This window comes from Cavia porcellus, unplaced genomic scaffold, assembly GCF_034190915.1.
Source record: "Cavia porcellus strain 051 isolate PalLab524CR breed Dunkin Hartley unplaced genomic scaffold, mCavPor4.1 scaffold_6, whole genome shotgun sequence".
Taxonomy (NCBI): Eukaryota; Metazoa; Chordata; class Mammalia; order Rodentia; family Caviidae; genus Cavia; species Cavia porcellus.
The window spans coordinates 73,897,455-73,923,910 of record NW_026947489.1 but is presented as its reverse complement, the minus strand read 5'-3'; the positions used below and the strand labels follow the sequence as shown (position 1 = coordinate 73,923,910).

General features: G+C 54.2%; 1 protein-coding gene and 1 long non-coding RNA gene across 7 annotated transcripts; one reads left to right on the top strand and one right to left on the bottom strand.

Moving 5' to 3' along the window:
• Positions 1-208: 208 nt before the first annotated feature.
• Positions 209-6,211, bottom strand: LOC106027674 (uncharacterized). Of its 4 annotated transcripts, none has more exons than XR_010048193.1 (2): positions 5,232-6,211; positions 209-3,516 (listed from the first exon to the last, which is right to left on the bottom strand). It is a non-coding gene; the product is annotated as an uncharacterized LOC106027674 (long non-coding RNA). The 4 variants fall into 4 exon arrangements; XR_010048196.1 differs by having other exon boundaries at positions 209-2,874; XR_010048195.1 differs by having other exon boundaries at positions 5,762-6,211.
• Smtnl2 (smoothelin like 2) lies at positions 4,069-25,844 on the top strand. 3 transcript variants are annotated; one of them, XM_063250997.1, is made up of 8 exons: positions 4,069-4,092; positions 12,236-12,317; positions 12,812-13,051; positions 13,711-13,786; positions 15,330-15,509; positions 16,543-16,660; positions 16,969-17,120; positions 24,937-25,844. In XM_063250997.1, exons 2-8 carry the CDS (start codon positions 12,269-12,271, stop codon positions 25,061-25,063), a joined length of 942 nt encoding a protein of 313 aa, XP_063107067.1. In that variant the 5' UTR covers positions 4,069-4,092; positions 12,236-12,268; the 3' UTR covers positions 25,064-25,844. The 3 variants fall into 3 exon arrangements, with proteins under 3 accessions (XP_063107067.1, XP_063107065.1, XP_063107066.1); XM_063250995.1 differs by lacking the exon at positions 4,069-4,092 and adding an exon at positions 4,540-5,082; XM_063250996.1 differs by lacking the exon at positions 4,069-4,092 and adding an exon at positions 5,185-5,272.
• The last annotated feature ends 612 nt before the right edge of the window (positions 25,845-26,456 follow it).

Here is a 26,456-nt window from a genome sequence, read left to right as displayed (position 1 = left end):
CTCACATGGACCCAGGAGGGCCGGAAGCTTCCTCTATTTCTCCCTCTAATGATAGGAAGGCTCTCATTAGAATCTAATGTGCAGAAATCTCTGCAGAGCAGACCCAACAGCATCCAGAGTTTCTACTTTCCAGAGGCACGTCTAGCTTTGGCTAATCCGCCAGAAATGGGGGATGAAATACATATGTCCAAACTCTCACACAACAATATGCATGCAAATATTTAATATATATAAACCTATGTGTGTACCCCTGGCACATTTACACAAGCTTGTGGGCAGTGCCAGCAGTGTAGATGCTTCCTGATGTCTGCAAATGTGTGCTATAAATGCACATCATCACCTAAGAGCAAATACATTAAAAATCCCTCCATTACATGTGGATGTGTAACACACGTGCACACATCAAAGCACCACACGTGTGCAGGTCTGTGCACAGATGGCAGGCTGCTTAACTATCACTTCTTTCTTCCACCCAGACACTCACATGCATGTGTAAGTGTGGTGCACATGCAGACACCCCTCAGACACATGGGGGAAAGTGTGGTGCACGTGCAGACACCCCTCAGACACATGGGGGAAAGAGAACAGTGTGCATTCTGGGCCTGTATTACAGGAGGAAGGCCTATTCTCTTTCTTCCTGTCTCTGGGCAGGTTTCTGGGGGCCCAGAGCTTACATGGAAGCTGTGGGGCTATACCCAGGCGGGACTTGTTCTGCCCCAGAATCCCTTCCTGGATCCCTAGAGACTGAGGGCAAATTCTCTTTGAAGAATGTACAAAGTGTCAGGTCGTGTCCTCCAGAGAGAAAGAGCAGAGCTTGGAGGGTGTGGTGGCGGAGTTGGTGTCCTCAGGGGACAGGAATTTCTTCCGGACTTGCTGGGGGTTCCAGGCCCCTGTGACTCTGTGTTAAGCAGGCAAAGCTGAGGGGAAGAGCACAGAGACCCACAGATCTTTTCTGGGTGTCCCCTGAGTTTTGGCTGGAGATAGATGAGACTTAAAGACTCCAGGACCTGTCCACACGGGCCTCCTAGAATGGCTCCTGTGTAACCTCTACCACCTCTTCTACCTCCCTTCTTATCTCGCTTTGCTCCTGCAGCCAGAAACCTGGCAGGAAAAGATAACTGGAAACCCTGGGTCTCCACCCCATGGGTCTTCTAAGGAGGCGGTAATCTCCAGGGCCAGCGGCTGGATTTCAGGATTTGGGAGGAGGAGCGGGGTGGTATGCTTGGCAGGGCTGGCGGAGTGTGCTTGCCTGCTGAGGCCTTGTGCTCAAGGCTGTGTACTTCAAGCACAGGCCGCCTCTGGACAGCTGCAGCTGCAGACAAGGAGGCACAGGGCACCGCTGATTGTGTAGATCTTTCCAATTGTGAAGTCTGTCAGTCCTATTAGCTGCCCCAGCAAACTGAGGCTCCATGGAGAGTGGCAGGGCCAGTCATGACCTGGCAGATCACGCACTCACCCCGGCCCGTGACACTCCAATCTGAGTCCTTCCCAGCAGCAGGGCTTGGAGGAACCATAAGATCAGCAGTTGCCTTTGAGCCCCCACAGCTCATAGTTCCCTTCTCTGTGATTTGTTTGCGTGAGTGACATCCTAGTATTCCCAAGCCAGAATTTCAGAGCCGTCCTTGCCTCTTGGCCTCCGGTATCTTCCATGGTTCACCCAGTCCTATGGGTGCCCCCTCTTCCCAGACATCCAGTCACCCAACAGTTTTGGAACATTACTTAAGTCAGTTTCACAGCAGGTGTGGGGGTGACTGATGGCTGGGATGGCAGCTCCACTTTCTGTGGATGGCATGGAGGCAGGCATGCAAGTATGTAATCCTTGCCCCCGACGTGTGGATCTGGGGTGCAGAGGATGGGGGAGTGGTGCGAGGCAGGAGACCTCTGAGGAGCAGGGAGCTGAGCCGAGCTTCCAGTTAGGCTGGGAGGACAGGGAACTGCTCAGAAATGGCGAATCTATTACTGCTGCCCTAATTGGAGAGCTGGGACTACTGTGTGGGGAAAGGAGGAACCACAGCCTGGGCAGAAACCTGGGTTTTGGTCATGTCTTTGCATGTGTTGCTGGGTGCCCGTGGGCCGGTCCCTGCACACTCTGGACCTCAGTTTCCCTGTCAGGTCTATGTCTTTAACTTTCCCAACTTTGTGGTTTTTGCCTGGCAGGAATTTGGTTTTGTGAGGTGACTGGCAGGGGGACTTGGGAAATTTTATCTATTTCCTGCTTGGAGCCTAGAACCTGAGATGAACCAGGAACCTGCAGGCAGCAGCTAGGTCAGAGCGGGGTGAGGGGAAGCTGGAAGGGCAGGCATCAGAGTCCCTGAGTTGGTGGGAGGGTGCCTCTGCTCGCTTGTTGACATCAGGGCTGGTGAATGCAGAGGGAATTCAGCCAGGCCCATCAGCCAGCACCTCCCTCACCTCTCTTACAGTCCAGACAGGCAGGAGCTGAGTTGGAGGAAAGTTGGGGAGGGGTGAGGGGCAGGGCAGAGCTACCGCTCCCTCTGTCTTGGAGCTAGCCCATGGGGTGACGCCTTCTCACCCTTTCCAAAATTCCCCCTTACTCCCTCCCCCCCTCCCCTCTGGTTGTTTCCTTTCCTAGGCTTGCTCTCAGCTACCAACTCCGTGGTCCAGTGGGATGGTTTGAATCTTGTATCATCCGCCTTCCCAGAACTCACAGCGAGCCTCAGTCTCTGCCCTTGACAGGGTCCCTCCTTCAGCCCCAGAAAGAATCCTGCCCACTCTCCAAACGGCTCCCTTAGGTATTCTCAGGGTGGGCCAGGAGAAACCAGATAACTCACCTGAGGCTGGAGATTGGAGACCTCTACAGTCTGTTACCTCCTCCTTCTGGTAGGGTTTCTGTCCCACAGATGGAGCCCAGTTCTCCTTGAGGACAGGGAAAAGGCTTTGAACCCTTGCTCACCCTCCACCCCATGTTTGTGCTGCTGGTATAAGTACTCGCCTGAGTGCACAATAGCTGACCAAGAACTGGCCTGTCCAAGCCCTTCCAAGCCATTCCTTCTGTACTTGGATCCTGCAGGGGAAGGGAGTGGGCTTGCCTGGCTGTGGCCAGGATTTTTGAACTCCAAGCTCCAATGCTCAGATCTGTAGGGGCTATAAGCACTGCCAAGCAAGAGCTGCTGTAGCAGCAGCTCCCAAAGTCTCTATCAAGGATTCCACCCGGAGAAAGAATTCGGGGAGTGGTTCGGCTTATTCTGTCCAGCCGCTACTTAGAACACACACACACACACTCACATACACATGCAACATGCACGCCTTCTGGCAATTGGCTTTCTCATGAAAGAATTGCTGGAAGGCTCCTTAGATTAGGTAAACCACTGTTCCTTCCTTGGGGGAGGAACACTTGGGGAGGGGGTAGTGATCAGTGGTTAGGCTGCTCCTGAGGTTCCAGCTCTTTTGGGCCAGAGAAGGCCAGGCTAGGAGAGGAAGAAGCCTTTCAACTTCTCCTTCCTTCGAGCCATCTGGCTGTGCCTGCTCAGTGTCCAGCCTTCTTCATGGGGGCCACGCCTGGGAAAGGGAAGGCCAATTAGGAAAGTGTTTGCACAAAGGGTGAGATATCTTCATTTTTAAGTGAGTTTTACAGTTTCCTTTAACCCATCATCCTAAGGCAGCAACTGATTCCATCTTTCCTTTTTCTTGTGATGGTCAATTTTTGTGCTTGGATTTGGAAGCGGGGAGGACTATCTAGGATCAGGAAAGAGAGGAATAGAGGATAAAAAGAAAGGAATGTGTGGGTAGAGGCCAGTAACCGAGCTGCTGCCGGTGTGTGTGTGTGTGGCAGGAGATTAGCCCCGAACCTGCCCAAGGCAGGATTTGAAGGTTCCACTCAGTCACTCCTTGTCTGCCCTTGGCCTTGCCTTGATGCCCTAGCAGGGGCCCATGTTTGAGCCTGGAGCCCTTACACTAGTGAGAAGAGTGTAAAATTTTGCTACAGAGTAGGTGGGAGTGCGTGCGTGCGTGCGTGTGTGTGTGTGTGTGTGTGTGTGTGTAGCAGTTGCAGAGAACAAGCGGAGACTTCACCACCTGTCTTCTCTCTGAGGTTTTTCTAACAGGTGCAAGAACTTCTAGGCGAAAGTCCCACAGGTGAGTACAAGCATGCGAGAACCAAGTGGTGACAGGCACGGGGCGAGGGTCAGGACTGCAGTGCTGAGGGCTGCTGCCCCTGCTGCCGCCGCTGCTGCTCTCGGGGCTCCCTGAGCTGAGGAGGCGTCCTGAGGCCCCACGGAATCCTCCTGATCCCTCAAGCGAGAGCCCAGAAGTTAGGCACAGCTCTCAATATTGTCCACTTAACTGCTAGCTCCTTCTTCCGGTGGGTCTGCGCCCCTCCCCAAAGCCACACGTCGCTCCTTAAGGATCTAGCCGGGCTAGAACTCGACACTTCCTCCAAGCCTCTGCGGCCCGGAAGAGGAAAGGCCGCAGCGCTCTCCATCCGCGCCTGGGGTCCGCATCCCACATCAGCACACAGGTCGCCAGAGGCTGGGTGTCCCGGGAGGGAAGCCCCGCCTCCCTGACCCGCCCCCGCGCGCCGGCCATTGCCTGGGCCGGGGGCCGCCCCGCCCTGCGCCCGCCCCTCCGGCCGGCCCGGGTTAATCCCGCGGCGGACCACCAGTAGCTGCACAGAGCTGCGGAGCCTGGGTCCTTACTCGTCCAGCGCCGGCTTGCAGGACTGTGCACCCGCCGGCTATGGAGCCAACCCTGGACGCCGAGGAGGCGCGCACTGTGCGCGAGGCGCTGGGCCGCTACGAGGCGGCGCTGGAGGGCGCAGTGCGCGCGCTGCACGAGGATATGCAGGGGCTGCAGCGCGGAGTGGAGCGGCGCGTGGCCGAGGCGCTGAACCTGGCGGGCCCCCTGGCGCGCACCGTGGCCGACCTGCAGCGCGACAATCAGCGGCTGCAGGCGCAGCTCGAGCGCTTGACTCGCCAGGTGGAGGCGCTGGGCTTGGCGACAGGGCTGTCCCCCGTGCCCGACACGCCCAGTCCCCCACCCGTGCCCGGGGTTCCGAACCGCGCGCCCCGCTTGGGCACCGCACGCTTTTCCAGCCATGCCACCTTCTCGCTGTCTGGCCGCAGCCAGGTGAGCCTGGGGGACAGCGGCGCACCGGCTTGGGCGCATGTGCGCTTGCGCAGGGGGAGTGGGGTTCGGCTTCTCGAGCCGCCGGCAGTTTTGAGCGCGTGCGCTCCGGAGGTCTTTCGGCTCTGCCTCCACCTGCCGTCGGGACTTACTTGGTAGTCCGGGGTCCTGTCGTCCATCTAGAGTTGGAAAGGTCAGGAACACTGCTCAACCAGTCCGTTACACCTGCCTCCCATCCCCTTACTTCTTTGGAGCCAGACCTGTGTGCCCTGAGTTTATCCTACCCGCAGCCCCATCACACTAACAGCTTGAGCGGTACATAGCTTCTGACAGTGCAGGACGGCCCGGGGCCACAACTGTTGTCGAAATGGTCAGCACCCTCTATCCGCCACCTCAGCCTCCATTCACGTGCCCCGTGTTGCTGTTCATTGATGCCTGACCACTCAGGTTATAAATTAAGCCAGACCGAGAATTCAAGCCAGTGTGTGTGTGTGTGTGTGTGTGTGTGTGTGTGTGTGTGTGTGTTTTGCAATCTGGTTGGGGCTGCTCAGCAGCTGTGTTTGGGAATCAGCATCACAGAGGGCAAATCCCTTGCCGTGAAGGAGAAAAGAGGAACCAGCAGAGCCGTGTGTAGATTCCGGGAGTCAGTGATTGGCCAGAGACTGGTGTGTACTGGTCCTACCTTGATCCTGGGCCTCCTGGAGTGACAGGTCCTGGGTGGAAGGTTTCCATGGTGTGTTCAGTGGCCCTTAGGTGGGATTTTCCATCCTGACCAACCGTGCACTCTGGGGTTGGGTTTCCTGGGGTCCACACCTGCTGCCCCTCCTCCATGCGATCTCTCACGCGCTGCCGAGGTCTCCTGCTGTGCACTTAAGCTGCGCCTCAGGGTGTCTGGAGGCGGCCTTTCCTCTACAGGGCCCAACCAGGGTGGAGGTAGTCGCAAACTGAGCTCTGCAACAGTATCAGCAGCCAGAGAGGTTCTGCTCCAAACGCAATAGTCATCTTGAAGTGGGTATCCATCCAGGAGGCTTTGTGCTAGATGCCTAGGACTGCTGCTGCTGGCGCAGGTCGGCGTGGGTGGGAAGACTGAAAATACTGGCGGGGTGGAACCCTCAGCTGTGTGAGTTGTGAAGGCCTCCACGATGTGGGCAGAGGAGTTGAGTTTTGTCTTAGGGGCGGACCTTGGGTGTCACAGCGCTCTGTATGAAATGTCAGGAAATATGGGCATGAGTAATTAAATCCATCCCACGAGCATGACAGTCTGAGTGTCCCTGGTGTAAAATCACCACCATGGGTTCACAATAAACTGTATCATTGGTCATTTCTGAAGTTTTAGCTTGCCTTTGCTACTCGTCTGCTCATAGAAGCAGCTGTCCAAGTTTTAAGAAAAAAATTCAGAAAAATCATATATTCACATATATGTATATATATGAACAGTTCTTCCCATGACTTTTCAGTGGGAATTTAGCATTATTTACCAAGGCCAAGCTACCCCTCTTGGTTAGTGGGGTGGTGGGTCAGGAAAGCTGGCAAGGGGAGAGATGGTTCTCCTTGTAGGTGGCAGGCTCCTTCTGTGCTGGCTGGTGGTTGGAGGGTGAATGGATGTTAGGGTTATGATTAGGGGTAGGGTTAGGATCTGGAGATGAACAACTTGATCCTCATGGTCCAAGGAGACACGATGGGTCTGAGCTGGGCCAGTGGTGTGTGGATGGCGCCGCTTGGATGGGGACTTCACAGGGGACCCAGCAGGCCAGACAGTCCTTGGACGTGAGGATGGAGGCAGAGAAGAACCCTGCCTCAGGAGACTACTGGGTCACTGATCTGGGCAGGACACGCTGAGAGTGAGGTGACTGTGGGGTTTGCGGGTGAGGCTGTGAAACCCCTGGAAGAAGAGAGATGCTGCAGCCTGTTGGGGTTGAGGATGGAGACCCCACTGGGGGGTAGGTTATTGACTTCAGAAAGGACCCAGGAAAGTTATCAGCAAGTGTAGCCAAACATAGAAGGTGGAGGATGGCCGGTGTCCAGCTGGGCCAGAGGCTGCACAGCCCTGGAGCCTTGGCTCCCTTGCCCTGTGTCTGACCCAAAAAGTACAGTCTCAGTTCTCTTGCAGCTCACCTTCTCAGAGGTGCCTGCCCAGTTTCTGGTGGTGTGGGGGGCCGTACAGAGCGTGTACACATTCCAGCTTGCACACTGTGACCAGCAAGTGGCCTGTGATCAGGTGCCTGATCATGAACAAGAGCTCAGGGCTTCGGGGAAAAACTGGAGTGTGGGCTGGGAGTCGGCACACACCTGTAATCCTAGCACTCGGGAGGGTGAGAAAGGAGGATTACGTGAGTTTGAGGCCAGTCTGAACTACATAGTGAGACTCTTAACTCAAAATAACCAAACAAAAATAACCACAACAATGATAAATGAGTGTGGTCAGTGGACAGAGTTACAGCTGAGTGCTGGGCTGCTGGTTGTCCTTGGTGAGGGTCTCATCCCATGCACAGGAGCCAGAGGTGGTTGTACTACTTGGTTTGTGATCAGAACTGGTGGAGGCTGGTGTTAAACTGTCCTTCTTAAATGAGTTGTAAGAATTAGAAACCCTCCGGGGCGTGTAGGAGTTGGAGGCAGGTTGTACCAACCTGCCTTGAATCAGTGTAGGGGTTCGTCAGGTAGTCTACATTTTTTTTTTTCCTGTCTTTTCCCTCTGTCTTTTGTCCTCTGTCTTTGAAGTTCAGGCTGGCCTTTAACCTGCAGCAATCCTCCTGCCTCAGCCTTCTAAGTGCTGGGATTATAGGCATGCACCATCACACCTGGCATTAATATACTTCTGAGTGCACAAACCTTGAGTTTGGTATAGCATGGATGGACAGGGGCTGGGCAACAGGGAAATGGGCAAGAAAACGGGAGGATGAGAGGGTACTGTGGTGGGAGTGATCACGGTGGGCTCGCTTCAGGAAGCCAGAGACCCTGAAGCAAACAGGAGGTACTTCTGGGGCTCTGAGGCTTTGGGGGCCCCCCCTTCCAGTTGGGCCTCAGTTTCTCTATAGGTAGACCCGGTGTTAAGAAAGCAAGATAACTGGACCCCAGTAGAGCTGGTTAACAGAACTGTCTCAGGAGCCACCGCTGTTGTCCGGCCAAAAGTAGGGAGCTGGGAGCCCACTGGGGGTCCAGTGTAGATGATGACAGCTTGAGGCCAGGCCCAGGTCCCAGGAGGCTGGCCCAGAGTTGTTTCCTGGAAATGTCTTCCTCAGTTAAGCTGGAGCCACTGGGTCCCCATGGTCAAAGTAGCACAGTCTCATAGGAACAAGTGCCAGGAGCCGGGTGTCAGAGGCCTGACCATGAAGGAAAGCAGACTCCCTTATCTGCCTTCCTTCCCAGAGGCAGTGTGTGATAAGGGAGTTTAATGCTTTAGGGAGAAGTCTGAGCTGAGTGCTTCAAAACTGTGGTGCCAGTGGAGGTGGGTGGGGGCAGCAGGGTTAATGGGCTCAGCATGGGGTCCTGCTGGTGTGGGCTGGCCTGGGCACCTGTGTGGGCTCCTATGCCCACGCATGAGCCCACGTGGATCAGGCAGCGCTGAGAAGACCTGAAATACTATTTTTTGTCCTGCAAGATGTTTAAAAAATACCCCCAGTAAGGGGGTCTGTCTCTCAGAGTCACTGAAATTGGATTTATCTCTCTCTGCCTCTCCTCCTGAGTTTCCAGGCCTGGGCTTCCTCACAACACACCTCCCCCTCCCAAAAGAGTGACATGGGGTGCTGGGCAGCTCAGTAGGACCTGTCTCCAGTCCCAGGGCTCTGCAGTGACTTCTGCCCTGGCCCAGGCACACAGAGGATCTTCCCCTACTTAAGACTAGGGTAGATTACTCCCACACAAAGAAGACAGAGGTCCCAGGAACAGACTTAGTCCCGTGGCCCTAACCCAGCCGTGCTTGGCCCTTTGGTGTTGGTGCTTGAGTTCTGTGAAGACCCTGGGAGGCTGCCTTTTCCTCTTCCAGTTTTCTGGCTAGTGGGCCCGTGGGGCCAGGGCTGACCCTGACCCAGACACAAGTTGGTCTTGTGTCGTCCTCTCTGCCCTCTGGAAGCCCAGAGCACTTTGCGGATGGAGTGCTGCCTTCAGGGGAGACACTAGGCCCAGGTCTGGATGTGGTCCCTACCTCCCCTTAGTGGCTGGCCCTCTCTAGGTCGGTTTCCCCATTTGTGTGATGGGAAGTCCAAGGACAGCCATTTGGTCTGAGACATGGGCAGGCGAGGAGTGGCTGAATTTTGGAATTGGCCTGGGTAGGAGGCAGGGAATAAGGGTCCAGACTCCACCCCTGTGGCTGTGGTCTTCCCAGATGCATTAGCCCAGGTTCTTTCTCTGTGCCCTGTGTTGGAGACCTCTTTGCAGGAATTCAACTACTGGAGAATTGCAGAATCTGTTTCCTGTTTTGTCTTTGGGGGGTCTCTTGGGGGTGCAGGGCATACAATGCAGCATTCAGGGACAAGCATTTGAAAACCCCCCCCCCCCCCAAGACCTACATTCCTGGGAAAATGACTTCACCATTAACCTTTTCCTCCAGGCCCCTGCCTGGACCTGTGGAACCTGTTTGGCCAGAGCAGGGCAGGGTGGAAATGGAGACCCCAAAGCTGACCGGGCCTGGGTGACAATGGAGGAGGGGGCTCCATCCGGACTGGCTGGTTCTCTCCCTTTGCTGATTGGCTTTATGTTTCTGGGAGCACCTTCCTGCTTGGAGCACTGGCTCATCCCTGCCTTTCTCCAGTGGTCCTCCAGAGGGGTATGGCCTTTCTTCTTCACCCTCCTGAATTGGAAGTGGAGGAGTTGCCTCCTCCCCAGGGCCAGGCTGTGTTCAGACTCTGGCTTCTGTTGTCTGTCACCTCCCCAGGGTCTCACCCTACAGAGAGCACCTCGAGTTTCCAGACAGTTTCTTGCAACCTGTCAAGTGGTCCTGCCTCTTCCACCTGGAAAAATCCCTCAAACTTCTTCCTGTGGTTCCCCTCCTTGGCCAGGGTCTGGATACCTGAGAAATACCCTGCAGCCCATTCCGCCTCCCTTCCCCTCAGCTTCATCCCAAGCTGTCTGCTGCCCTCCAGCATGCCTTCTGATTCCATCTTTTTTTTTTTTTGTCTTTTTCCTTTTTATCGGTACCAGGGATCGAACTCACGACCGCCTGCTTGCCAGGCAGGCGCTTATGCCGCTGAGCTAAATCCCCAGCCCCCTGATTCCATCTTTACAACCCTCACTGGTGACATCTTTTTGGTGAAATGCGATGGGTGTGATTTCCATCTCACCTTGACCCCTTTTCCTTGACCCAGGCTGCCCTGGGCACTCTGCCTCAGTTGACTTCCCTCCTGGCTTCTCAGCATCCCATTGCATTTTTTCCTTCCTCCCTGGCTGTCTGTTCTCTTCTCTGTTACAGACACGTCTCACCTCATCTGCTTCCAAGAAGGGTTGCCCAGGTCCCCACCAGCGCTATGCTCTTCCTCTGCAGGGCTCCCAGAGCCTGTGAATGTGACGACTGCTCTTTCCCCATTGTTCAGCCTTCCTTTCTTTTATATTTTGGACTCAGATTTCCAGCTGCCTCCTCAGCTCACTGATGTCCCAGGGACACCCATCTTGTCCAAGACAGAAATCCTTGCCCTCCCCTCAAAACCTCCTTAGTCACTTGGGTGTAAGTCGCTGGAAGTGGCACCACATCCACTCACTCTTTCCAAGTGGACCCCTTTTTTCCCAAAGCTCTGAGTCCTGCTCCCAAGTCACTTCCCACATTGTCCCTGCCTGGGACGATGGAGTTGACTGGTCATCTGGTGTCCCCTTCTCATGCCATGTGAGAAACACTGGCATCTAAAAGATGTCCCTAGAACACACTTTTGGCTCCTTCTTACCTGAGAAGTCAAGTCCGAGTACTCTGGGTTGGTAGCTTGGGCTTCAGGGTGATGTGGCATCGGAATGCCTGGACCTTGATGCCTCTTTGATTTTGCAGTCGCCAATCATGCTACTGCTGTGGCCTCCTCTGTTCATGCACCTGGCTCACTCTGGACTAGGCTGAGGCACCCTCACCCTTAGGAGGCCCTCCCTGGCCCTTGGGTGAAATCTGTCTTGGGTACCTTCATGCTGGCTTGCACCGTCTGCTCACCTGCCAGCCTCATTCTCTCCTGGCAGGGTGGCCACCTGCAGCACTGGTTACAAAGGACCTGAGCCATCTGGGGCTGGGAAGCTTGCAGAGCAGGGCACCAGACTGGAGACCGGTAGGGAGCAGAGAGGCCAATCCCTCAGGTTACCTGGTATGGCCTCTTGGTAGAGTCCCTGGTTGAGGTCTGCTGTTGTCTCTTTTTGCCAGGCCAGTACCCCAGCCCCAGTAACACTCTGAGCCTGATACACCTCACTGGGAGGAAGCAGGACCTAGGGTGAGCTTACAACATTCCCGACTGAGTTTCATTGTACAGCCCTGGACAGTGTATGTCCCCTTGCTGAGTCCTAGAGTCCCACCTGTGAAATGGGCCATGCGTGTGGTGATATCCAGATGGCATTTATGTAGCTTTCTCCTGTTTTTCAAAATTAGACCCAAAGGGAACATGACATCACCCGGCAGCTTAGCCAGGGCCCCGCCCTCTGGGTCTCTGCTCTCTGTCTGCCTTCTGCTGGCCCCACCCTCTGCTGCAGCCCAGGGGAATAGAGAGGTGGCCTGGAGCCATGAGGGCGTTGTCTACCTGGGAAGACTGTCCCTGTGTGGTGTCTGTGTAAGGGGCTCTATTGCCCACCCTTTGTTCCGAAGACCTTGTGCATTCCAGTACCTGCTGCGCCTATGTGGGCAGCCGTGCCAGCCTGGCCCAGCTGGGAGGAATGGGCCAGGCTCTCCAGTCATCATCTGCTGGGTCTTGGGGGAGAAGGAGGGGGCCACCTGACATACTGCTCAACCTTGGCCTTTGTCCTCAGCTTTTTTGGGCTCTGGGATGAGCCCAGGAGAGGTGTTGGCCTTTCAGTATGTGAGGCTCTGTGGCCGGGTGAGTTTATCCCAACTTGCTCTTGACTTTAGCTTACCATTACACCCCTTGGGGACTGTACCCCCTCAGAGGTTACCCTCCTGACCCAGAATGGACTTTAGGAGGTGCTTTTGGGGTGGCAGCTGGTCCCTGTTGATGGGACCTCAGGAGTATCTGTGTCTCTACAGAGTGTGGATCACGATGAAGCCAGTGAGCCTGAGATGAGACGAACTTCAAACTCAGGCATCGTTGAGAATGGACATCAGCCAGGTAGGGGCAGAGGGCAGAGAGAGGAATTTGGGAGGGTTTGGGGGTCAGAGCCTCAGCCAGGCATTTGTGTCAGCTGTCCCTTGCTAAGGGTGGGTGTGAGTCTGGTCCCCAGCAAGCAGGCAGAGAGAATTCCAGGATTGTGGCCTCAGTGTATAGCAGAACTTTTTACACAAAAGGGAATCGGAGCTTTTAGGAGGTAGTGAGCCTACCTGTTTCTGGAGGAAAGTAAGCAGGGGCTGAGGAAGTGTCCAAACATTAGCTAGAGTAGTGAGTGGACTGATAAGCCAGCTGGTATCTGTGGCACTTGCTGAGGGGAAATTAGGCATTGCCTCTGGTCAGAGCAGCAGGATGTCCCCTGTAAGGGAGGTCAGGAGCTGAACAGTCAGGTCTTCCTGGAAGAGGAGGGCTCAGGGGAGCTGGAACCTCCTGGGTGGTGTGTCTGAGGTTCCGGCAGCCCCCACAGTTGACCCACCTCTCCTGGTCACACATTCCAGGTCCAGGCGATGGCCCCACTGAGGGTGCCCAGACCTCAGCACCGGAGCCCCCCAAGCCTCGCCCTGTAAGCCTCCCCTTGCAGTTGCCCCACCAGCCAGTCACAGCTGTCACCCGTGTCTCCGAGAAGTTCTCTGGGGAGACCTCAGTGGCAGCTCTGTCGCCCACATCTGCTGCCATCCTGGGGGGCTTTAGTCCCAGCACCAAGGAGGATACCACCCCCTGGGCTTCTAGTACCACTGGTAAGAACGGGAAAGCATGATGTGGGGGTCTGCCCACCTCACCGTGGAAGGGGGAGGGCAGGGGCTGGGGTCGCAGGAGACTCAGGAGACCCTGGCCAAGCCCCAGCCCACCTCTGCCCATCACTGTGGCTCCGTCATTTATTCCATCTGCTCCGTCAAAGTGGGTTTGACCTTGCCAAATTCCCTAGAGGTATTGTGACGTGTGGTCATCTTCTGGGATGGCCCTGGCTTTCCTGATGGGTCACAGCCCTGCTTAGTGTGGCGTTGGCACAGTCCCCTTGCTGAGCACCGTGCCCCATTAGCCCCAGGCCTGTCTCGGGCCTGTGGTCAGCCTCGGTGACGGGTTCTGGGCCAGCACAATGTGGGATTCCAAAGGGAAATTTGGGGACAGTGTTTGCTGGTCACACAGCGTAAGAATCCTTGGGCTTTGTGCCCTCAGAATGGAGTAACAGACAATTTAAAGGATCTCTTTGATGTCACTGCTGTATGTCCCCATCCTCCTTTCTCCTCAGTTCTCTGAGGCAGTGCTAGCTTAGACAAGGGCTTCCTGCTTGGGTCCCAAGCGGTGCCAGTCAAATGGGGCAGGGTTGGCCCAAGGAAGGGAGCTGTGGCTGGCCGTCCTGAGGCTGCCTGTACTGTTTTCTTCTTTCATGCTGCAGAGAAGAATTCTTCCTTCACACGGTCTTTACCAATCGCTGGTTACAGGGGAGTGACGGCAGGCAAGTGCAAGGACAGGTGAGTTCTGAGGCCCCAGGGTGGCTTCCCTGCATTGCCTGGGGCTGGGCTGCCCAGGTGCCCTATCTTCCTGGAAGCTGGGGCTCTGCAGAGCTGAGGCAACTGAGCTAGTAGGTAGAGTAGGAGCAGGGTGAGGCTGGGTGGAGAGGTTTGTCTGGAGAAGCATGGCTTCAGCCCCACTTTGCTGAGGGTCCTTTAAACAAGTCAGTTGACAGACTGCAGGTGTGGCCCCTCAGCATCCTGTGAAGGCCAATTTATGTCTCTTAGGGTAAAAGGCGGCAAGGGATCTGGGCATGGGCAGCCAGCCAGACAAGAGGCACCACATGACAGTCCCAGAAATCCAGCACCCATGCACAGAAAAACAGTTCCAAGCTCTGTACCTAGGATCAACCAGAAAATGCTATTTTAAATTCTGATACAAAACCAAGCAGGTTTTTGATAGGATGCCCTAGATCTGACGTCAGAATGGAGGACACAAGGGAGAGTTACCGTCCACCTCATTAGCCTGTGCTCTCTCTTTGTCTGGGCCCTCTGCGGCACTCTGCCAAGTGTCCTTCTTTTCCTGCCTTTAAGTGGTCTGCACCCCCTCTGCAGAGCACCTTTATTTCCCAACCTTTAATAAAATGGAAAACCTTGCTACCTTTAAAACAAAAGATTGCAGGTGTGCAATCCCAGCACTTGGAAGCTGAGGCAGGACACTACAAGGTCAAGGACAGCCTGAGTACCTTAGTGAGACCCTGTCTCTAAATAAAAATAAAAGTCATGATTAAAAGTAAAAAAGAGCTGGGGATGTAGTACAGTACAAAGGTCCTGGGTTCCAAAGAAACAAAGAACCCAGCTAGGATGTAGCCTAGTGATTGAGCATTTTCCTAGAATAGGAGAGGCCCGAGGTTTGACCTCTTGCATTGAAAAAAAGAGAAGACTGCAGGGTGTGTGTGTGTGTGTGTGTGTGTGTCTCAGCCCACAGGGGAGGAGGAAGGGCACAGGACCTTCTGCTTTCTCTGGGCAGTTACTGGAGAAGCCTGTGGGCTGGGGCAGGCCACAGGGCTTCCCCAGCAGGGCTTCCCCACCGTGCAGACCTCCTAGGGGCCGGTTGGGGCCCTGTGTTCCCCAGCCTGCTGCACTGTGGGGGGTGTGGTGGCGAGGTTGGCTTCCCACTCCTGCCCACTTTTAATAATAAAGGGAGAAATGTGACTTCTCAGAGTGTTCCAGGGGGGAACAAAAGGATTCTTACGTGGGGTATTGAGAAGGAGGCCTGTCCTGCTGGGGCTGGCTCTCGGTGCACCTCTGGCAAGAGGAGGCTGTCCCCTTGCCTCCCTAGGTGCTGACACCTGCCGAGGGGTAGCAATGCCCAGAGAGGGGGCCCACCTTTCCACCCCAGTTAGGACTGATGGCTTCAGACAGCAGCTCTGTTCAAAAACCTGCCAAACCAGCTGGACAGGGCAAGCAGGGCTCCAGTACATCACACAGAATGCGGGGCCACAGGCTCAGGAAGCCAGCGATTCCTGGGTCTGTCTTCCTGACTTGGTGCTTCTCTCCTTAGCCCACCACTGGTGACGCCACCCCAGTCACCCTTGTCCCCGCAGCTGCCAGCCACAGCTCCAGCCCCTCACCAGGGAGAGCGTCGCAGGGAGCTGGTGAGGTCACAGACCCTACCCCGCACCTCAGGGGCGCAAGCCCGGAAGGCATTGTTTGAGAAGTGGGAGCAGGACACAGCGGGCAAGTAAGGATCCCCTGCACCTATCAAGCCCGTCCCCCAGCGCAGACCCAAGCCACCCTCGGGTCAGATAGGGTGGGGTCTGTCCTGTTCCCCAAGATCAGACCTCTCTGGTAAAGTCAGGTCAGGGCTGCATCACAGGGTGGTCTGGGGGCCCTAGTTGTGGGGAGGTGAGGGTTGTGGGGTATGGCCCGATGAGGACCCCTCCTGTCCATCCTGTGGCACCTGGTCCTCAGCAGCCCTGGTGTTCTCAGGCCTCCTCACCTGAATTCCTCATGGGTTGTGGCTCCTCCAGTTTTGGGGCATGACTGGGGAACCTACAGGGGCCGGGAGTCCTAGCAGGCCTTGGGTGCCTCACCAAGGGGTTGGGCTTGCTTGAGGACTAATTTCCTACTATCTTGTTCTGAAATTCTGTATCATTGTTATTACTGTTTTTTCTCTTACCAAAAAAAAAAAAAAAGTGACACAAGCAGAACCCTACTGGTCACTACCAGGCCATTTTCGCAAAGGTGCCCTTGGGCTGCGGCTTGCCTTTCATACCTGGTCACCTTGTAGCACTGTTGACACCTGCTGTGCGCAGGTTGTGACACAGGCCTTCTGTGGACTTCAGTGGGGGAGGGAGGCCCAGGAAGCTTCACTGCCACACCCCTAACCCAGGCAATGTGGTCAAGGCCATTAGGGAGTGACCTGCGGCCCAGAGGAAGAGACTACCCCTTCTGGCTAAGAGAGCCATCCCAGAAGGAGGTCTCTGAGGGAGCACAGAGGGAGGCTGGGGTGAAGGGAGGAAGGTGGCTCAGGAGGAGTGCAGGGGCATGAGGCATGGTGGCTCAGGTCCTCTGTCTCAGTGAGCCCTGCTTCCTGCTGTGGGAGACACACGGGGTCCTGGGGGGCTGGAAGAAAGAGGACTGTCCTGCCAGACAGCATCAGAAGAGGCCGTCCGGGTGGTACAGAATGCTGACCAGTGTCCCCCTGGAGCAAGCACACGGGGGGGGGGGCGTATGCTTGGGGCCCCCCACAGCAGGTCTGCTTCTCCTTGTAGGGGCAAAGGCGAGGCTCGGGCCAAGCTGAAGCGGTCACAGAGCTTTGGCGTGGCCAGTGCCAGCAGCATCAAGCAGATCCTGCTCGAGTGGTGCCGCAGCAAGACCCTGGGCTACCAGGTGAGCCCAGCCCACGGTTAGACCAGGCACTGCTGCCCTTGCCTTTGCTGCCCTCTGTGCTTCCAAGGCTGGGCAGGTAAGGTAGGAGCCAGAGAACTCACCTTGCCACCTTCTGTGGCTGGTTAGTTAGAAATCTGGAGAAACTGGATGGAGGCCTGAGCAGACCAGTCCAGCCTGGCGATAACATTTGTGGGTGGGCTGGGTGGGGGTGGGCCGTGGGGGAGGCTGGGAGAATCTGCTCGTGGGGCTGTGTTGGTGTGGGGAGCCGAGGGAGTCATCCCTACCCGTGCCCACTCGCCTGCTCGCAGCACGTGGACCTGCAGAACTTCTCCTCCAGCTGGAGCGATGGGATGGCCTTCTGTGCCCTGGTACACTCCTTCTTCCCCGATGCCTTCGACTACAACGCCCTGAGCCCCACGCAGCGGCAGAAGAACTTCGAGCTGGCCTTCACCATGGCTGAGTGAGTGTGCAAGCCCTGCCCACCCCAGCCCCAGCCCAGAGCTTGAGCCTAACTCCTGTCCAGGTGGGATCTAGGACATGGGAAGCTGTCCAAAGAGCTGAGAGACCTCAGCGCCATGGGTCTGCCTTCCTGTTGTACAGATGGGAAGACAAAGGCCTGGCATGGGATTTTCCCAGCCATACCCAGCACCTAGTGGTAAAGCGAGGTCTCTCTATCCTGCATTCCTGCCTTTCTTGCTGGGGAGCCTGCCTCTGTGGTGTGGTCTAGGAGACCATTCCCAGATGGTGTGAAGGACCAGTGGGACAGGGTCCCAGGGAAGTGAGTCTACTCCTCAGGCTGGTAAAGAGATGTGTTGCTTGGACAAGTCCAACTGCTGACCAGCAAGAAACCAGTTGACATCTGGGATATTTCAAAAGTAGATTTTTCTTCCGTATATACCATTCTAGCATTTACAGTGAAATTGCCTTAGTGTGTTTTCTCTTGCTATAACAGATACTATACTATACTATAACACGATACTAGATAATTTATAAAGAAAACAGGTTTATTATAACTCACAATTCTGGGGACTGGAAGTCCAAAATCGTGGTGATGGCCTCTGCTCGTCTTCTGGTGAGAGCCTTGTGCTGCTTCAGCTTAGGACGGGAATTGGGCAGCTTAGGGCAGGTGCTCTGTGTCCATGGAGCCAGGGAAAGGGTGCACACTTTCCATCAGCCCGTTCTCGAGATAACCAGTCCACTCCTGTGGGAACTACATTAACCCCTTCATAAAGGTGGACCCCACATGACCCAAATGCCTTTTACAGGCTGCCGCTGCTCCACACCATCATACCAAGGGCCGGGCCCAGAGTGAAAGGAGGTGTCGGGAGCAGGAACAAGTTCTAGGGTCAGGCTGTGCTGGGAAACCCTTCTGAGAGTAGGTTAATGGCCAGAGCAACCCCTAGAGTATCAGAGAGTTAGCCAAGAGAGATCTGCTCAGCAGGGCCCTGGCAGAGGACGAGTGAGTTTCATGAAGGGACTCTTCACAGAGATGCAGGCAGCAGGGAGGGGAGTATGGCAGGCAGGGCAGCAGCCCCTCGCCTGCAGCCACCGGAGCTGGGGAGAACACCAGCACTGTGCAGAGGCTGTCGCTAGCCTTGGCAAATGGACACAGCAGGGACACCAGGAGAGGGGGAGACACCGGGTGCGTGCTCTGACCTCATCCCCCTCCTGCCCTCTCACCAGGCCTCTTGTTGGCCAACCCTAGCTGGAAGAGAGAGGGCAGGGGAGCTGTCATTGTGGCCCATGGTCCCCAGATCATGCAGAGGCGAGTGGTGCTGAGTTGTCCACTGGTCAGACAGCAGGCAGGTTGACCCCAAAGCTGATTTTTCCACTGGCGTGTTCCTCTTCTCCTCCGCCTGTGTACTGTGTGTTGGCAGACTGGCTCTGTTCTCCAAGGCCATGTTTGTTTCCAGCTTGAGTCCTCAGTGCCTGCGTCCTCATGGGCCTGTTAGGGTGAGAGAGTCCTGCCCAAGGCCTTGTCTGTCCTGCTCATTCCATTGCTGGCCTAGCTGCCCAGCTCCAGCCCCTCTGCCCAGGCTGCCAAGGAAGGGGTTGCACCCGGGGTGTGGTAACCCACACTTGGTACTGTGAGCCTGTCTGGGGCCTGGTTAGCTGCATGCTCTGGGGGCAGAATGGAGTCTCTGCCCTAAGCTCCCTGGTCTGAGGATTTGGAATCCTCAGTGCTGGCCCACTGTGTTGTCTCAGATGACGCTGACGCCCTGGGACTCTTGGCCCCCTTGGGGGTCATAAGAATGCCTTGTGTACTTTAAGAGCCGTCTCTGTCTTGGCTGCTTGGGGTTAGTTGTCATCCTAATAGCAGAAACAGCTCTGACTGAGTGTGTTATGCAACTGGATCCAGACGATGGTGGAGTCCCGCCAAGTGTCGAGGCATGATATGGGGAGGGGGTGGCTCACAGGAGGAGGCCCAGCTGCTTGGAACTCAGAAATGGCAACTGTCAAAAACCAGACTGTTAGAATGTGTGGGATCAGGGCTCCCACGTGGACGCCCAAGGCCCACCCGGCTGGGGCAGACCGTGCTGGTCTTCCAGAGTTCTTTACCCTCTCCGTCTGCTAAGCTGGGCCAGCTCAATCCCTGGCCACCTTGGCCACCCTCAGCTCTGGATATAGGGAGAGGAACACCAGGGGCCATTGGGTGGTGACCCCTTTTCCCAGCTTGCAGGGAGCACAGACTCCCTTGGCAGCCAGAGCCAGTGTGGTTCCAAGGCTATGTTTTCCCAACATGAGGTTTGAGTCCACGGAGCCTGCAGACTCTAAACAGATGTTTCTTCTATTCGCAGCCTGGGGGTGGGGGTGCTGGAGGCTGGTCCAGTCTTTGCCTGCTTCTTCCCAGAGCAAACCGGGAAAACCTTGGCCCTGCCTCCCTGGGCCTGAACCTGCTCCCAGCTGGGGAAAGGAGGAGGGCGCAGTGGGATTACTGAGCCCAGGTCTGACTTTTTTGCTGACTCCAGGGTGTGGGAAGGGGCGTCCACAGAACGTCTGTGTGGGGAGCTTGCTCAGAGCCTGGGAGGAACCTTCGCTTAGGAGTCATCCCTGAGATTATCTCTCAGGTGGTGGGGAGAGGCTTGGGAGGATATCCTGCCTGCCGGGACCTCTGGGGAGGACCACTGCTCAGATCTCCCAGGTCTTTGGAAAACTGGCTGGTTAGGAAAGCTGTGGAAACGCACAGGAACACCTGCTCGAGGGTCTTGGCGGGCAGTGTCTTTAGTATGTAGTTCCTAGGTATGCTAGCAAAATCTGAGCACACACCTTGGGGCTGTTGAAACCCATGCTGAGCCAGGCAGGCAGAGGACAGAGCTAAGCATGGCAGTTTGGGGAGCACGCAGCAGGAGATGAGGGGAGCCTGGGATCTGACCAAGGCACGGACTTTGGAAGGGAGAGGAAGACATGAGGTCTCTAAACCACGTATCCACCCAGCATCAGGAAGGAAATATTGCCAAACCCCGCGAGCAGGTGCCTTCCAGGCACAAAGATACATCTGGAACCTTCTTCGGAGTAAAGTGGTGCTGCCCCTCCCCCATAACTGCTGGGCCCAGAGATCCCTTGTGGCCTAATCTGTGTGAGTGATATGGTGCTGACAGCTGAGTGAGCTTCCCTGGCCTGCCAGGTGTCCAGTGCCTGGAACTAGGACCAGTGCCTTTTATGGGGGGCTGAGCCAGGTGGACGCCTGACCCCTCTCCACCTTCCCTCCTCGCCTCTCCCAGAGCACAGTGCAGACATGGGATGTGTGGCCTGTGGCTTCCCGCTTGCCCTGTGTGGAATGCGTCCTGCCCTTGGGTTACGCCCCAGCAGAAGGGGCTTCCAGGCTATTTGTAGTACCCATGTGTCTCAGTCTAAAACAAGACAGGAGGCAGCAGTCCCAGCCCTGGCATCCCGACCTGCATTTAGAGCAGGCGTTAAAAAAATAAAATAACTCCCAAGCCCCCTCCATGTTCCTTAGTGGCCAGTCCTACGGTAGCTGCAGCTCACTAAATAGCTGGGAATAGGAGAAAGTGCTTTGAGTGTTGTCCCAGCCCCGTGAGGTGGTGTTTAAGCGAGTCCACAGAGCATGGCGGGGTCAAGCTTGGGCCTGCTCTGTTGTTATAACGGAAGTGATATGTATCTTCTCCTTTGGCCTTCACCATGAGGTTTAAATTGTTTAAAACAAGCTCGGATTGTTTTTACAAAGGCTTTAAAATATATATATATATATATATATGGCAATGGGAGCTGGGTTTTTTTGTTTTTCTTTCTGTAGTGAGGATTAAACCCAGGGCCTTTACAGTGAGCTATATCCCTACTCCTTTAAAAAAAATTATTTTGAGATGGTGCCTTTCCAAGTTGTCCAGTTTCGTCTTGAACTTGCATTCCTGCTGCCTCAACCTCCTGGAGTGCTGGGACTGCTGATATTTTGAGATTTAAATATTTTGATCAAAGTCAATGGTGACTGTCATTTCTTTTTTCTCAGATTCTGTCCCCTGACTTGTGTGTAGCCTGTATCTTTAGCTTCTAGGAATCTTGTTTCCATTGTGGCTGGCACCTGTTTCAGAGATAGAGAGCTCTGTCTGCAGGGCCAGGCCGAGGAAAGGGCAGATGCCCCTGAGGTTTTGTTACGGACCATGCGGTGGCCTCTGGGACGGGGATACTGTCGTATCAGAGGGAGACCTCAGAGCTCTCTAGGAGAAGAGGTGCAGGGCAGAGTTGGCAGGGGGAGAGAAAAGAGGGAACAGAGAGATGGTGGCTGCGTGTTGGACTCTATGATCCCCCTTTAAGGGACCCCTATACTATCATCTGCCTGACTTAAAAATAGCAGTGGAGTGGAAACCAGCTGGATTGCGGCCCAATTTCCCAGTTGCCTGCTGAGCAACCCTGATCAGGGATTGTTGTCTGGGCAGTGGAGGGTGACTCCAGTTTATGACCTTTGCTCCTATCCTGTTGACCACCTTGATTTCCAAAACTTGCTGCCTGGGCAGGGCAGTGGTCATTGGTTGGAGGGTAAATGCAACCATGAGGATGAGGCAGGGGTCTACCAGTTTTCCGTTCCACAGCTGGGCAAACCTGGAAAATGCCAACAGCTCTGTGTCTTCATGAAGGGCACTAGAGAGACCAGGGTGAGAGCAGCAAAGGAATTTCATTTCAGACAGATGTAGATGTGAAGGTTCTCTTCCAATGTGTAAAGGGCTTTTTTGTAGGGAAAGCAAATTACACTGAGAATAACCTTGTAGAATTACGCGTAAAAGGTACAGAGGCAAAATTAGCATAATCCACATAAGGAACAATTTTCTCACAGCTGAGCCCTCTTATAGTGGAGGAGTCGGAATGATGCTGGGAAGAACTTTAGGTTCCTTTCTGCAGCCCTGCTGGCAAGCAAGCTGGGGCAGGGGCTCTAAATGATGTGCTTTGATTGTAGACATTTGAGTGCCCTTCCCAGGCAGAGGTCCTGGGATTTTAATGCTGTCCTTGCCTAACTTGGGTGACAACTTAGGCTACCATGGGGTGGTAGTGACTGGGCTCACATGGAACCTGCTTGTCCATGCCTGGGATCCTCTGAAAGCAGGCTTTTGAGGCCCAGAGGGAGGAGAGGACGAGCGAGAAGGGATTCTCCCTGGGACCCGCCAAGGAGGAGGCACTTAGCCCCCTAAGGAGGGCTCCATAAGGCTAGCGGAAGTCCCCGGGCTCTCTGTGGAACTCAGCCCACGAAGCTCCTTTGCTTGCTTGCCCTCATGAAACGGCTGACTTGTTTGATACCAAACCCTGCCACAGCCTTTTCGTGGGAGAAAGGGTGCCCAGTGATGGGACCAAACCCACTGTCACCCCAGGAAGCCATTGGGTTCCCTGACAGACTGCCCGTTCCACCTCTGAAGGGAGGCTCCAGCTCTGAACAGGATCCAGGACAGATGTCTCCATTTCGCCTTGACATTTGGGTTCTGATAGGAGGCCTGGCCTCTGGCCAGCATCGCAGAGCAGGGCTGGGGCTAATGTTACGGGCTTTGTCTCAGGAGTGCACAGCCCTGGGAGCTGTCCGCCACCGTGTCCTGGTAGGAAGCTCTGGGGCAGCCCAGGGAGCCCGGGCTGCTTGCTGGGTTCTCTCTAGGGGAGCTCTCTGGGGAGACAGGTTGTGTAAGGACACGCTGCAGAAACACAGCTGGCAGTAAACCTCCTGGGAGGGAGAACAGAGATGTTCTCATTTCCTGCCCAGGAAATCGGCACAGAAAGGTGAAGTAGGTGTTTGGCAGGGTCACTGTGTGAGACCAGCTGTTTAGATTTCACAGTCAGCTTCTTTTCTTTGTGATCCTTCCTTCCTTTTTTTCTTTTGTCTTTCTTTCTTTCTTTCTTTTTCCTTCCTTCCTTCCTTTCCTTCCTTCTTTTCTTCCTTTCTCTCTCTCTCTCTCTTTCTTCCTTCCTGCCTTTCTTTCCTGGTACCGGGAATCGAACTCATGACCTTGCACTTGCCAGGCAGGCGCTATGCCACTAAACTATATCCCAGCTCCTGCACTGCTTCTTAAAGCAAGGAATAATCATAAAAACATTAAGCATAATCATTTCGAACAGTTCATGCAACTCTTTCAACTGATTTTCATGGATTAGGTTACTAATCCTCATATCACTCTGTGAGGTGGCTGTTATACCAGATGGGAAACGGAGACTCATATAAAATTTAAGTATAAAAGATGCAGATGGGATTTGAACCATGGCCCTCATACACTCATTAACCTGAGGAAAAGAAAAGACCTCGCATCCCTGGAACTGCAGAAGTACAGACAGCTGCAGAGAGCAGGCTCTGATGAGTTCACCAGAGCCATTGTGTCGCCTGTTTGGTTCTGTGTGACCTGGCTGATGGTGTCTGCACCCTGGAGATCCAGGCACATGGGAAGCAGAGTGGAGGATGAGGTGGGCGTTGCTTGCATTGGAGTGGAGCCCACTGCTGGTCAGAACGCAGTGCTTGAGTTACACAGGACTGTACGTGTTGATCACTGTGGCACTCATCTCCCCACCTCCTGGAGGCCACCGGCCTCCACCCTCTGAGCCCAAAGAAAGAAATGCTCGGAGTTTATGTACAGGCCTGCATCTGTGGGCTGAAAGTTAGACCAGTGTGTTCCAGGGCAAGTGCTGGCGGCTGGAAACAGGGTGATTCTGGGCAGCTTTTTCTGCTGCCACTGTGACCTATCATCAGCTTAGTGGTACATTTATAAAAGGAGGGAGAGAGATAAATATGAAATGCAGAGAAAATGTCAGCGCTTATAAAAGTTAGAATTTGATGGCTTATTTCTTCATACAACCACCTTTCATTATGCACAGCAGATTGATTCAGGACCCATGAACACCAAGCCCACAGATGCCCAAGTCCCTTCAGTAAAATGGCATAAATTCCATGTAGCCTATGAGCGAGCTCCTGTTTCCTTTCAGCCATCTCTAGATGGCCTGCTGCAGTGTAAGTGCTTGTTAGCCCGTGTGGTGGAGGCAATAATGAGAGGCAAAAGAAAAAGCCTGTACGTGTTCACTGTAAATGCAGCTCTTCTGTAATACTTTCAATTTAAGCCTGGTTGAGTGTGTGAATATGTGTGTACTGAACCATCATGGAGAATAACTTTCTTTATGAAGGTCATAGCCATTTATTTATTTGTTTCTGTGTTGATTTTTTGCTTTTTGAAACAAGATCTCACTGTCATTCAGGCTGGCTTTGAACACAATGTGTAGCCCAGGCTGATCTCAGACTCACAGCAATCCTCCTGCCTCAGCCTCCGAAGTGCTGGGATTATAGGCGTGCGCCACCACACCTGGCTGAAGGTTATAGTTTTAAAAAAGTTTAAAACTACTGTTTTAGGAGGCAAATGGGTGAATTTTCTTTTTGCTTAATTACTTATATATGTATATATATATGTTCATAGGTCATGCTGGTTTTCTGTGTGAAGTTGTGTACTTAAACTTGATTTCACTGAAAATGTAAATAAAGACTTTCAGTCAGAATAGCAAGTGGAAGCTGGGCATGGTGTAATCCTAGCCTTCTGGGAGCCTAAGGCAGGAGGATTCTAAGTTTGTGCCTAACTGAACTGCTTAGGGAAACCCTGTCTCAGAATAAAAAGGTGCTGGAAATATAGCACAAGGGGCAGACCATCCCTGGTCAGTTTCCAGTGCTGGAAAAGAAAAAGGTGAATCTCTGTAATGGGAAAGTGATCTGTGTGAACTTCACAGGTGCTCTGGGAACAGGGGTGTGGTCCTGGTGAGGTGGGGTGGCTGTGGGGCGGGACTGTGTCCTGATGGCGGCTTCTCTGCTCCAGGAACCTGGCCAACTGCGAGCGCCTCATCGAGGTGGAGGACATGATGGTGATGGGCCGCAAGCCAGACCCCATGTGTGTCTTCACCTATGTCCAGTCGCTGTACAACCACCTGCGTCACTTTGAGTAAAGCCCAGGGGCCTGGAGAGCCAAGAAGCCCCCCAGGAGGAGACCGAGGAGCTGCTTGTGTTCCCCGAGTCAGGATGACCCCCGAGAAGAGTTCGCGTGGTGTGAGCTGGCTGTTTGTCCTCTGGTGGACTCTGTGTCCCTCCATGCCTGGCTGTGTCACTGATGAAAAGTACCACTGGGTGTGCTGTGCCCTGACAGCACCCTGACAGCCATGGGCCGGAGGGATGGCAATTTCCCAGGACAGAAACTGGTGCTAAGCAGTGGCCTTCCGAAAGGGTCGCTCGCCTGTCTAGAAGCGATGCTAAATTACGGGTTTCCCTCTGGTGAACTTATACATTGGCTGGACGTGTTCCATTGATTACCAAGGGTCTTTTTTTTAAAATCAAAATACCCAACCTTTTGCTTTCCCACACTACTGTAGGTCCCTTTCCTCCCCCACTGTGGGCCATTGCAGGAAACAGACACCACTTAACCAGCAGCGTGACAAAGAAGACCGAAGGCTTGTGAAGGAACAGTTTAATCACACCCAAGTTCTGGGCAGCAGATGGCCTTCAAGTCACCTGTCCCCTCTAGGGAGATGGGAAGGCTCTACCTGGGTCTCAAAGGCTCCTCTTCCCCAGGGGCGCTCTCTAGAAGGTCACCCTCTTGGGAAGGAATGGTCCCTGTGCTGAGAGAGTTTTAAATTCACATCTTTTTAAGGGAACTCGCTGTAGGTATTTATAAAGCAATTCCATCTGTATCACTTACCCTTTTATTTGTACATAAAATATGTATCAATCTTGGCTTGAGGTTTATTTCTCTTTGAGAGATGTAGGTATTGGAAATAAGAGACTTTGTACAGACTGAGACGGAGCCCTACCTAAATCCTACCTTAAAGGCTCTTGTGCTTACATCGCTTGCCCAGGAAGTTGAAAGTGACATTTGCTGTGTCCAAATTTATCTGTCAGCTGCCCTTCTTCATGTCGAAGGAGTGTGAACAGAAAGTTCCTTCTTACACATCTGTCCCTCGGAGGCTGACAAATGTTTCATGTTTCCCCACGAGGGAAGGTTCTGGAGTGGTTTTTTTTCCTCCCTCATGCTGCACTGGGGACGGAAGTCAGGGCCTTGTGCAGCTTGGGCAAATGCTCTTCTCTGAGCTTCCCACCACCCTGGCCCGCCCCTGGGGTGTCCCTGGGATAGAAGTTTGTTGAGAAGTGCTGGGTTAATTTCACAACTGTTTGGTGGTGGAATTTTAACAGGGAAATCTTCAGATTCTATAAAGCTTCAGCCAGTATCTTATTCTTACTCGAGAATCGCTGCTAAAAGCTGCTAAAACATCCTTTATCTCACGTGGTCAGCTCTGAACACTGGTGCTTCTGTGCTCTGGGTGGGAAGTTTAGGGCAAAAGCCCCCTG